Source organism: Trematomus bernacchii, unplaced genomic scaffold (genome assembly GCF_902827165.1).
Source record: "Trematomus bernacchii unplaced genomic scaffold, fTreBer1.1, whole genome shotgun sequence".
In the NCBI taxonomy this organism is placed as follows: domain Eukaryota; kingdom Metazoa; phylum Chordata; class Actinopteri; order Perciformes; family Nototheniidae; genus Trematomus; species Trematomus bernacchii.
This window is the reverse complement of record NW_022987581.1, coordinates 1,700,843-1,713,645: the sequence shown is the minus strand read 5'-3', so window position 1 is coordinate 1,713,645 and position 12,803 is coordinate 1,700,843. Positions and strand designations below refer to the sequence as shown.

At 41.0% G+C, this 12,803-nt stretch overlaps 1 protein-coding gene across 1 annotated transcript; it reads right to left on the bottom strand.

Annotated features, from left to right (window-relative positions):
* Positions 1–424: 424 nt before the first annotated feature.
* On the bottom strand, positions 425–2,096 carry junbb (JunB proto-oncogene, AP-1 transcription factor subunit b). Its single transcript, XM_034127159.1, has one exon. The coding sequence runs from the start codon at positions 1,867–1,869 to the stop codon at positions 910–912; it is 960 nt and encodes a 319-aa protein (XP_033983050.1). The 5' UTR covers positions 1,870–2,096; the 3' UTR covers positions 425–909.
* Between the last annotated feature and the right edge of the window lie 10,707 nt (positions 2,097–12,803).

The window sequence follows — 12,803 nt, the reverse complement described above, 5'->3', positions numbered from 1 at the left end:
ATATGTTCTGCTAATTTATACGTTTATTTCACTACGTCTAAAAGGTAAATATTGTACTTTAGTTGTAAATTCACATTACTTATGATAGGCCTATAATGAAAATCGTATACATTAAATTATATCTGCAGTACATCTACAAGCTACCTAGTTGCATATAAAGTACTTCAATGTAATAATAACATGTAAATATAAAAATATAATATATTTGCTGTTTTCTATTCTAATACTTTTGGACTTTGACTTAGCCTAATTTTGAATGCCAGACTTATACTTGGAATTGAGTATTTCTACTTTAAATATAGCAAAAGTACTTCTTCCATCTCTTTAGAAACGAGAGGGGAAAACCGTGTTTATCCTGGTTATGTGTTGCATGTTTATACTCTCTTAAAATGATATAAAAATCAAAACACTCCACAACTTCCGGTTCATTTTTGAGACACTTTACTTAAATACACATCACAAATAAAAAAAGGACAGTGTAAACATTGGACATCATCAGTTTGTCTGGATCAACCGGACAAACACAAATAATTTACACAATGAATAAACGCAGCATTGCAGCATGACAATAAAAAGGTAGGCTACAAATAAAAAATACAATAACGATTCCCATTTTTCTACCATTAGTAAACCCGCAGAGCTCAGTCTGGATGCTGAAAGGTGCTTTCAGCGATGTCCAGCATCCGGAAGTACCATTTCAAATCAGTCTTTTTTCACCATAAAGAGCCTGTGATGATGCCAGTGCTGGGCATCTCCAGTGTTATCACTTCTCAGTCATTTTTAAGTCTTTTATGTGTTTTAAAACGCCTCCAATGTGCTTGAGAGCATCAGTTGGCAACATCTCACATGCGCCAGGAGTAAAGTCTTTTTTGTGTGTTTTGAAACGCCTCAAAGTCTTATGTTGTGTTTTTAAAACGCCTCCAATTTGCTTGTGAGCATCAGCTGGCAGCCACTGCTCACGTGCGTCAGGACTTTTTGTTTGAGATGGGCCACCTGGTCCCGGAGCACCGAGGCCGTGTTGGAGAGCCCATGGTTGTCGTTCTTCAGCCCCTTCACCTTATCCTCCAGCCGGGAGATGCGCTCCAGCTTTCGCCGCCGACACTTGGTTGCAGCCAGTCGGTTACGCAGCTTCTTGCGCTCCGCCTTGATGCGCTCCTGCGTCTCCAAATTGATGGGGGACATTGGAGGCGATCCGTCGCTGCTGAGGAAATCTGGAACAATCTGAGGCTCCTCTTTCAGAGCCACCAGCCTCTGCGGGTGATGGAGGGACTGGTGCTGCTGGAAAGCCTGGCTCTGCTGGTGGGGAGGCAGGTAGCTGATGGTGGCTGTTGGGTAGCTTGGCGCGGATGTGGAGAGGCTTGTGTTCGGGCAGTATGCATTCAGGGTGGTGTAGATAGGAGGCTCCGGCTGTAAAGTGGACCCAAAAATACTAGAGGCCGCCGGGGAGCATGTAGTGACTCCCCCGGCTCCGATGGACACATTTGGAGGAGGCATTTGGTTCATTTTGTGCAGCTCATCCAAAGCTTTCACAAATCCATCCGCGAAGCCCTCCTGCTCATCCGTGATGCCTCTGTTGTAGAAGTACTGACCCGGGGTCGGGGTTGTGATCACCCCGTTACTGTTCTGGATGATGAGCCTCTCCAGCTCCGGGGATGCGAGCTTCAGGGACCCCCCGTCGTGGTGGTGGTGTCCCCTTCCTTGGTACGGGTCTATCTCCGCCCTCAGGTGGGACTTCAGGCTGCGATAGGGCTCTGTCAAGTTCATATTCTGCTTTAACAGCTTGTAGTCATGCATTGCCGCGTCTGACTGGCCGTAAGCAGACAGATACGAGTCGTCATGATAGAAAGGCTGTTCCATCTTTGTAGACATTAAAGGAAACGTGAGCTTACCAGCTGCGTAATCACACTCTGCAACAAATGTCAGCAGAGAAAGCGGGCATCCACTCCTTTTAACAGTGTCCCACAAGCGAAATAGGATTAAAAAAACCCTCCAAAAAGTCCAGTAAACTTGTGTGGTAAAGTCTCAGTGCTGCTCCTGGGAGGGAAAGTATCTCCTGTTAGTTGTGCAGCTCTTGGTGCTTGTTGAGGTGTGTTCAGAGGGTTCAATTCGTGCCTATTTATATAGCCACACACACGCGTCTGCTGCTAGGGCTGAGCTGCGCTGTGATTGGTCCGGAGGCTCCGTTGGCCACGCCCACTATAGTGACGCTGATGCCGGGAAGAGGCGACTGTAAACAAGCCTGTAGGCATGGGAGCAGAAACCCTGCTGCCATGTGAAGAAAGGAGGAGAAAACTTGCACTTTCTGTGGAGTAAACACTTTATTCATAACTGTAAGTGTTTAAAGGTAAAGCCATGTGAATGTAAAGGCTGTATTTGACTTTACACAGCGTAGTTTTCAATAAAAATATTAAGTCCCATGCAACACCAAATATCTTGACATAAAAATGGAAATAAAAATAAACCGAAAATATAGATAGCATAAATGTACAATTAAAATAAATTAAAAATAAGATTTATTTTCACATTTTTCTTGATAATTGGACTTATTTATGCTATGATTGAATCCTGTATAATACATTTAAATACATAAATTGAAGAGCAACATTCATAGTAGATTTGCAAGTCTTTATAGGTTGGATAACACTTGATAAGCGACGAGATGTCAATATCATTTTGCATCAAACATTTATTCATTCATCCATGTTACATCATAACAAAAACGAGGCTATTATATGTTTGAGTTGGATCTAACTTAACTAGTATTACATAAAGTACACATCAGCCCCTCTACCAACTGATATTAGCCCCATTAGATATGAATTATAGCCTTCACAATCAAACTCCGGTCTCATTATTATGACCCTTCCTCCGGAGGAAGTCCTCATGCCTTATAAGGGCACGGTGACGTCACAGTTCCTCTCCGGGAGAACCGGGAAGCCACGCCCCCCTGGGCCCCTTTCCAGGAGCAGTCCAACTCCTGTTCAAACCATGAGAGTAATAAACTACTGAATGGGAGAGAGGGGCTTTCTGTCTCTGCAGGGGGGGGGGGGGGGATTGAGTTTAGACATCTTTTACTTTTAATTAAGTAATTATTCAATAAAATACAAATATTTATAAAAAAATATGAAGTTAAAGTTAGGTTCCAATAAAAGATTAAATAAAATAAAATCAATAAAAAGATTGATATAAACAATGGAACATTTGCAGTGTCTACTACATTTTTTAAATATGAAATTATGTTTTTATATTTTTTACTAGCAATGTTAACAACAAAATACGATTATTTTCCTGTGTTGCAAAAAGAAATTGAATATGCTATTAATGTTAATGTTTTATTGTTCTACATTACCTTGACTGGATGCCTCATTGTTTTGTAATGCCCCAAAACAGACTTGAGTGACACATATCACTGAAGCAGAACACACACAAACACACACACACACACACACACACACACACACACACACACAGTTTCCTGACAGGTTTGTGAGGTGCTGCTGAAGGAGCTCTGCTTTGATCGTGAATGAGGAAATAGAGGAAACCGTCCAACACAAACTCAGTTAATAATCTCCAACAGGAAGATTCCTGCTCAGGAGATTACCCTTTAGATCTATAAAGAATGTATATAGAGAGGTGCAGGAATGAGTCCTAAAAAACAGAAATGAGTTAAAATTTCAGCACTTCTTGTTCGGAAGTCAATGGTTTTCTGAATGTGTTGTTTGTAAAGCACTTTGAATTGCCTTGTGTTGAAAGGTGCTATATAAATAAACGTGCCTTGCCTTGTTGTTAGCCTGAAGTAAGCTTGTTTGACACAGAGATTATTTTGTGCAATATTCCAAAATCCAATGGTAAAAACCCATTGGCTTTGTGTGGAGGGAACCAGAGATATGCTCTTGACCTAACAATCAACATCGGCACCTCTGTTGTTTCCCCGACTCAGACTGCAAGGAATCTGGGTGTGACCCTAGATAACAACCTGTCCTTCACTGCAAACATCGCTGCCACAACCCGCTGCTGCAGATACACGCTTTACAACATCAGGAGGATACGTCCCCTCCTGACCCAGGAAGCGACGCAGCTTCTGGTCCAGGCTCTCGTCATCTCACGTCTAGACTACTGCAACTCCCTCCTGGCTGGTCTACCTGCATGTGCCATCCGACCTCTGCAGCTCATCCAGAATGCAGCGGCTCGTCTGGTCTTCAACCTTCCTACATTCTCCCACACCACACCGCTCCTCCGCTCCCTTCACTGGCTTCCAGTAACTGCTAGAATCCACTTCAAGACACTGGTACTAGCGTACCATGCAGTGAATGGATCTGGCCCTTCCTACATCCAGGACATGGTTAAACCATACACCCCAGCACGTGCACTCCACTCTGCATCAGCCAAACGGCTCGCTGCACCCGCACTGCGAGGGGGACCCAAGTTCCCATCAGCAAAAACACGTGGGTTTGCTATCCTGGCTCCAAAATGGTGGAATGAGCTCCCCATTGACATCAGGACAGCAGAAAGCTTACACATCTTCCGGCGCAGACTAAAAACCCATCTCTTTCGACTCCACTTCGAGCGATAGAATTACTATCAAAGCACTTATATACTAACAAAGGACTGGCTTATCTAAAGCCAGTTGAGTAGCACTTGAAATGTTTTGGCTCTATGAAACCTGATGTACTTATATGATTCTGTTTTCTTCTAGTTTGTATCTTCTTGGTCGAATGCACTTATTGTAAGTCGCTTTGGATAAAAGCGTCAGCTAAATGCAATGTAATGTAACTTCTAGGTTGGCCTACAAAAATACATCATACGTTTACCCTTCATTTTCTCTACAGGTATAATAATTACAGTTTATTTTCTGACAGCACAGAGAAAGAAAATGTGATTCCTTCTCAGCTGTGCACCTGTTTCAGCTCTGGAGAAGTGAACCTTTGTCTCCTGTTTGTAATTCTTCCAACGCCCACACACACACACACACACACACACACACACACACACACACACACACACACACACACACACAAACAAAACAAGTCCGGTAGGATGCTTTGCTTCAGCGAGTGATCTATCCTCCGGCTGCACCTGAAGGATGATCAGGAAACACATGAATAACAAGTGTGTTATTTACCGATGGAGACTGGAGACAAGGCCGGATTAGATTACATACGATACAACTGACTGATCAAATATATAAACTCGTCAAAGATCAGAGGTTACTAACAGTGCTGGAGTGTAACAGTACATTCACTCAAGTTCTTAAGTACAATTTTGAGGTTGTTATGCTACTTAATACTTCTTCTCCATTACATTTTGGAAGCCAATATTGTGCTATAATGCAGGACTTTTACTTTTAACAGAGTACTTTTCCAAATGAGTATTTCTACTTTGCTTAAATCTGAGTATTTCTTCCACCTCTGGTTACTCCTAAAATGGATAAGCTGGGTATTGAATGTACAAAAGTAGATATTTTAACCATAATTGTCATATTATGAAATAGTTAATGCTACTTGGATGGCAAAAGGTGGATGTCTGTACCATTATTAATTACATTTAGCTATTTAAACTGTTATCTATTACATGAATTGAACTATTTAAACTGATGTATGGATGGAAGCCCACAGGGGACTTTATTAAGATGTAAACTTGAAACTGAAAATGCAACACCAAACTAGCCTTATATTTATCCACCTAAGTATGTGTTATTTGAGTAAAAATTAAAATGAAAATGGTAGAGTATACAGTATATTGCCTTTTCATTTTGACCTACATGTGAATACCTAACTTAGCCTTCAGTGAAAGCCCATCTGTTCCTAATAAAGACGGGCCTTCATAAGCGGACGGACAGATTTCATTTTCATTTTCAGTTTGACATGTTTGCTATATTAAAAGCGAGGGACTGGTAGCGTTTAGTTATTGCATTTGAATATAATATATCCACTGTAAAGCAGGTTAAGTCTTTAAAAATAAAATGTTGAATACCATTATTAAATGATCAATAATAAATAAAAATTATTGTACTTGAGTAAAAGTAGAAGTACTCAGGTCTTGTACTTGAGTAAAAGTACAAGTACTCAGGTCTTGTACTTGAGTAAAAGTAGAAGTACTCAGATCATGTACTTGAGTAAAAGTAGAAGTACTCAGATCTTGTACTTGAGTAAAAGTAGAAGTACTCAGATCTTGTACTTGAGTAAAAGTAGAAGTACTCAGATCTTGTACTTGAGTAAAAGTAGAAGTACTCATATCTTGTTCTTGAGTAAAAGTAGAAGTACTCAGATCTTGTTCTTGAGTAAAAGTAGAAGTACCAGAGTGTAGGAATACTCTGTTTCAGTAAAAGTCCTGCATTCAAAATGTTCCTCAAGTGAAAGTAGAAAAGTATTATCATCAAAATATAGTGAGAGTAGCGACAGTAAAAGTAGTCATTGTGCAGATTGGTCCATTTCAGAATAATATATATGATATGTTTTATAATGATTGATCATGAAAGTGTTATCAAAGCTGGTAAAGGTGCAGCTAGTTTGAATGACTTTGTATACTGCAGGGTAGCTTGTGAATTTACTCCAGGTGGAACTAAAGTTTGATTTAACACTTGATTACATTTCACACCATTCATCCACATCTGTGAAGTAACTAAAGGTATTAAATACATGTAGTGGAGTAAAAGTACACCATGTACCTCTGAACTGTAGTGGAGTAGAAGTACACAGTAGCATGAAATGAAAATACTCAAGTAGAGTACAAGTATCTCAGAATTGTACCCAAGTACAGTACTTCAGTAAATGCACTTAGTTACTTCCCACCTCTGACTATGGACTAATTCCTCATATCAACACATTTTAAATAATCTGGTTTATCTCTTTAAGGCAGAATGAAAGACCTCAAAGACGCTCTGATGTGAAACCTGTCATATAGCATTATTCACGCTGATGACTGACAGGCCTCGAGTCAATGGAGCATCTCTGATTATGAAGCTCGTGAACTTTATCCTTTAAACTGACGGCACATAAAGGTTAAATGAAGCTGTCGGTAGCATCAGCCGCCCGAGTGTTAATGGATTAACATCAGCAGTATGAAACTCAGGGACAGTTTTATCCCGCAGGCCAAATGTCAAAAAAAGTGTCTTTACTTACATCTGTTTACAGTCCACAGGTTTATATATTATTACAGCATGTTATTTCTACTTTCATTTTTACATTTACCTAGTTTTATTCCTGCAATTTACTCACACCAGTTGATCACTTGCAGTATTTTATTGCACCTCGTTATGTCTTAAAGGTCCCATGTCATGGCCATTTCTACTGATCATATTTCCATTGTTGAGGTGTGACAGCACTATATAAATAGTAAAGTTATACGTGTGTGTTTTTGTCACAGTTTAAGTAACATACTACTATACTGTGGTGGGGGAAAGTAGCCACAATTAATTTTATTGTGTTAACTGAGCACTCTGTGGTGATTTGCTACAGTGATCGATCATTGCTAGCTAGCTAACAGCGGCTACTTCCAGTGAGAGCACATTACATTACATTACATGTTACTTGTTAGACGCTTCTATCCAAAGCGACTTACATACTCAATACTGTGGAGCAGGGGTGTCAAACTCAAATACACAGTGGGCCAAAATAAAAAAATGGGTACTAGTCGAGGGCCGGACTGGTTCAATGTTTATTGCAGAACTTATTGAAATGAACTTATTGCACATATTAAACCTGGAATGAACAAAGCTTAAATTATTGCCTATAAAAACAACATTAAACATTAAATAATCAGTTGCATTCATTTCTTATGGCTCTATCTGCAGAGTCATTTCTTATGATTACATTTCTCCACAGGCCGACAACAGCTTCAACAAAACTATTTCCCTCAAAGAACAAACCAAACATGCCCTGCTGTCTCAAGAAAGAAAGTGCAGAAGGAAACATCCATGTAAACTCAGTGTGCTGCTCTGTGGTGCTAGCTCAAGCCAGATACTTGGCATCTCATCTTGGGTGCAAGTTCATCAATGTTTGGGGTCAGGCTCTGAGCTGAGGAGACCCTCAGGATTGAGTGAAGGTGTGCGTGCAATATACCGGCGGGCCAGATCTAATAGTAATTACAAATTATCCTGCGGGCCGAAATGAAATCCACCAAGGGCCTGATTTGGCCCCCGGGCCTTGAGTTTGAGACAATGTGCTGTAGACAATCACCACAGGAGCAATTTGGGGTGAAGTGTCTTGCCCAAGGACACAACGACATGCTGACTGCAGTGGGGTTTGAACCTGTGACCCCCTGATCAGAACAACAACAACGCACAACCCACTGCGCCACACACCTCCCCACAGAAGCCATGTGTGATTTTAGACAACGCTACCTGGTCAAATGTAACATTGTTCACATTGTACAGATGGCCTTTTACTAAGGAAATCTGAAATGGCACAGCACGATAGAGGAGGGATCGCTTGCTCAAGACAGACGTGCAAAAGATGTCTTGGGTAAAGATTAATAACGTTAAAGTGGACCTATCATGCTATATTTAAATGATATATATAGGTCCCCTTTAAAGTATATTAAAGGCATTGATCCAAGTGGATGCAGTTTCAAATCTGTTCAATTTACGCACCTCTATTTCCCCCTAATAAAGGGTAAACTGGCCCAAAAATAATCCTTAAAAATACGAGAAGGTCCCAGGAAGATGTCAACACCTTAATGCAGTGGATGAAAACAGCATCATGTGATGTTGACGAGGACGCCGCTGATGAAGATGATGTAAACCATGATGGATCTCTCTATTTATAGCCCCACAGTGACCACAGTCACAGAGCAGCAGCCATGAGAGACCCCATTATGTCCGGATGAAGGAGTCAGCTCTGTCAGGACTTTACAAAACAAACCCACCGAGACTCTGTTTCTGCTGAGTGGGAGTTTGGGGGAGGGATGAAGGTCAGAGACTCTGAAGGGGAGGAGGGGGCTCGGGGCTTTGACCTCTGCATGACCCCTGAGTCACGGAGAAAACCAAAAGGCTTTCTGGAGAAATCTGCTGCTGTAAGAGGAGGACAGAAGCAGAGTGTGTGAGGAGGAGGAGGGGACGCACAATGGGACGGTTTGAGAGGAGGAGGTGAGGAGAGCATAAGCACTTTATTGTGAAAAGACGGCTTTGTTAGGAGAAATCTATAGGGGGGAGAAATTAGGGGGATTTCCCTGTGTGTAGTAGTGGAAGAAACACAGATATTTAACTTAAAGGTCACCTATTATACTCTTTTCAACAATATATTATAGTTCTCAGATATATACAAAACATGTCTCTGAAGTATTTGTCTGAAACACCAAACAGATCATTGCAGCATTACCCATAATCCCCTCTGTTTCAGCCCTGTTTCAAAAGTGCTGATTCTGTGTCTGTCGCTTTAAATGCTAATGAGCTGCTGCTGGCCACGCCCCTCTGAGAGATTATTGGTTTTAAAAAATAACACAATGGTGCTCTAAGAGGAGATTCAGGTGATAAGGGGGGGGGGGGGGGGTTACCTTGGTTGCTGATTGGATAATGGTCACACAAGCCAAAACAACATTGTGACATCATAAAGTGGCCAAAATCTGATCAGCTCATTTTCAGACAGGTTTTTATAAAAATGGATCAGGACAAAAAGAGAGAGAATCTTTTTTCCTGAAACTTTCAGAGTCTCTTTACACAGAGGGGACACATGTTGATGTAGAAGAGACATGAAGAAGAGGGGACACATGTTGATGAAGAAGAGACATGAAGAAGAGGGGACACATGTTGATGTAGAAGAGACATGAAGAAGAGGGGACACATGTTGATGTAGAAGAGACATGGAGAAGAGGGGACACATGTTGATGTAGAAGAGACATGGAGAAGAGGGGACACATGTTGATGTAGAAGAGACATGAAGAAGAGGGGACACATGGTGATGTAGAAGAGACATGAAGAAGAGGGGACACATGTTGATGTAGAAGAGACATGAAGAAGAGGGGACACATGTTGATGTAGAAGAGACATGAAGAAGTGGATTTTGCATAGTAGGTGACCTTAAGGAAAAGCAGCAATACTAAATAAAGAAAATGCCTGCACTCAAAGTACTTGTTATGCGTAATGTCCCATATCAGAATCATACATATAAAACTACTGGATTATGGTTATTGATGTTAATGTGTTGATCACAGATGGTTTTTAACGTACAATGACTTCTGCTACCACAATGACAAATGCTAAATTAGTTAGTAGGTAGTTCTTTAATGCATTCCCTCTACTTGTAATGTTACACAGTGGCTTATAGTGGTTTTACTCTAGAGGAGGAATGTGCTCATGCTTCTACCACTGTTTTTATAAATTCATTTTTCAGCACCAGAGACGTGGGAGAGGATAAAAACACAGAATATTTCTCACCGCCTCCCTTCCTGCAGATGTTCACATTGTGGTCAAAATACTCCGCCCTTAGAGAGATACGTGCTCACACTCACACACGCACGCACGCACGCACGCACGCACGCACACACACACACACGTGTTGCTTCAACTTACGGTACACTGTGTGCTTCCACCCTCAGGCCTTGCCTTTCCCAAACTCACCCCGGAAACAGAGCAGGTAGAACTCAGTGTGCTTTGGATCTGCTCCAGGTGATCCCGGCTCTGTTTGAACCCAGTCTGCTGCCAAACACACACACACACACACACACACACACACACACACACACACACACACACAACAACAAGCACAGAGGAATAAAAGCAGAAGCAGTTTTTGTTCTTGACTCTAAATCTAAACAGACTCACAGACAGGTGACTAATGAAGATGTGACTCAGACGTGGGACTCACATTTTCCCCAAATCTTAAACTTGATATCTGAATATCTAATCTTGTTCTAATATTTCCCTGCTCTGTGACTTTCTTGTATTTTATACCTGTCGCTTGGATTGTTTTTATTTTACTCTCTTGGCTTTTACATTTTTTTTTATGTCATTGTCTAAAGTGTTTCTGTTGCACTATGCCTTCACGGTTTCAATGTTCTTTATTTTGTATTGTAAAGCACTTTAAATTGCCTGATGTTGAAATGTGCTCCATAAATATAATTGCCTTTCATTAAAGTGTTTAAACTTATCAAACCGCCTGAAGAGCTGTATCCGCCTTAATTAATAAAAGCCCGGGTACAAAGGGCTTTTCACATAAAAACAGAACAAATTTAATTCACACAGAGAATGAAATGAACTACAAATAAGCAGCAGCTGAACATTTGTGATTATCCTGCTGAACAAAATGTGTAAGTTTAACAAACGTTTGTTCACCACAGAGGGTACTTTCTGCAGTAATCCAAAATCAAATGGGAAAATCCCATTTGATTTTTGTTGAGGGAACCAGCGAAATGCTGACTTCCGATTAAACAATAGAAATACATCCTCCCTTCACCACTCTATTCACACATCAATTCCTCTTATTGTGTTTATGTACGCTCCATCATACACCTAAGCAAATTCCTTGCATGTGTCGGGCAAAAATCTGATTTTATTCCTGAGAAAAAGAATTATAACACATCTGTCTTCACAACTCTCCCTGGTTGGGTAACATGTTTTTCGACTAACATTTGGCAGCATGGCACGGTGCCACCTCCATGTTCCCGTAAACACTCTGGACCCTATAGTGCTGCCAAAATGTCACTGGCCTTGTGGTCAACTTCCACCACAACGCTGAATAAAACCTGCAGCAGATCAGCAGCTGCACAGAGAATAGACTTTACAAGGGAGGTGGTAAAGTGGAGGCATAACACCCAACACTGCCAGGAACTGTTGTTTTTCCTCTGTTTATTCATATTCCCATGGATACTGAGAAAGGCAGGGAATTAAAATACCATGGCAATTATCTGACATTATGATGGAGACCCTCAGAGTGGTGATTTCAGTCTTTACGTATAGGGTATGTTTTTGTTCATAAAAGCAGAAATACTTAGTGTGTGGAGTTTCACAAAGAACATTTATTCGAGTACTTTATTTAGGTACTATTTTGACATTAATTTACTTGAGTATGTACATTTTTTACTACTCATACAGCTACTCCAGTACATTTTTACATTACATGTTACTTGTTAGATGCTTTTCAGAGGAAAATAATGTTCTCTTTACTCCACTACATTTATTTAAAGTGGTCCTTATGGATTGATTGCTATGACATTTTGTACAGACATGCATGAAGGTTTTTACTGTAGATCAGTAGCCTTGAGACATTGACAGAATAGTGTAGCGCAGGGCTTCTCAAACTCCGGACCAAGGTCCGGATCCGGACCGAACTGCAAATCAATCCGGACCGAACCCTGTGTCCCATTATAAAAAAATTAATTAAATTTTTTTTTTTTTTTTAATTCTGATTCTGATAAATTAATGTACATCATTGTGTACGCGCGTCTTGTGTCTGACGCATTGTGAGAATGAACGTGCATATATATTTACTTGTGTGCGCGAGCGTGACACGCATTGCAGACCGCAAGTTAACCGCAAGTTTACCTTGACTTTCTAATGCTTCTAATGCCTTTTTTGCCGAGGTTCAAGGTATTGGCTACAGACAAACAGTGCCATTTCTCCCACTAGTTCATGTGTGTGTATACAGGGGCGCCGTTTGCCGACAGGCAAGGCAGGCAAGGCAGGCAAGTGCTTGGACCAGAAGTGGGCCCCCAAAGAAGGTAGATTAAGAAGGTCCACAGCAACGACAACATGAAACATCCTTTAATTTACTGCAACGACATGCATAGAGCGCCGTAAGAAACTGCTTCTTAATTTCAGTTTCGTTTCTCCGCTCCGGGGGGGGGTACTTTACTGGCATTGATCCGGA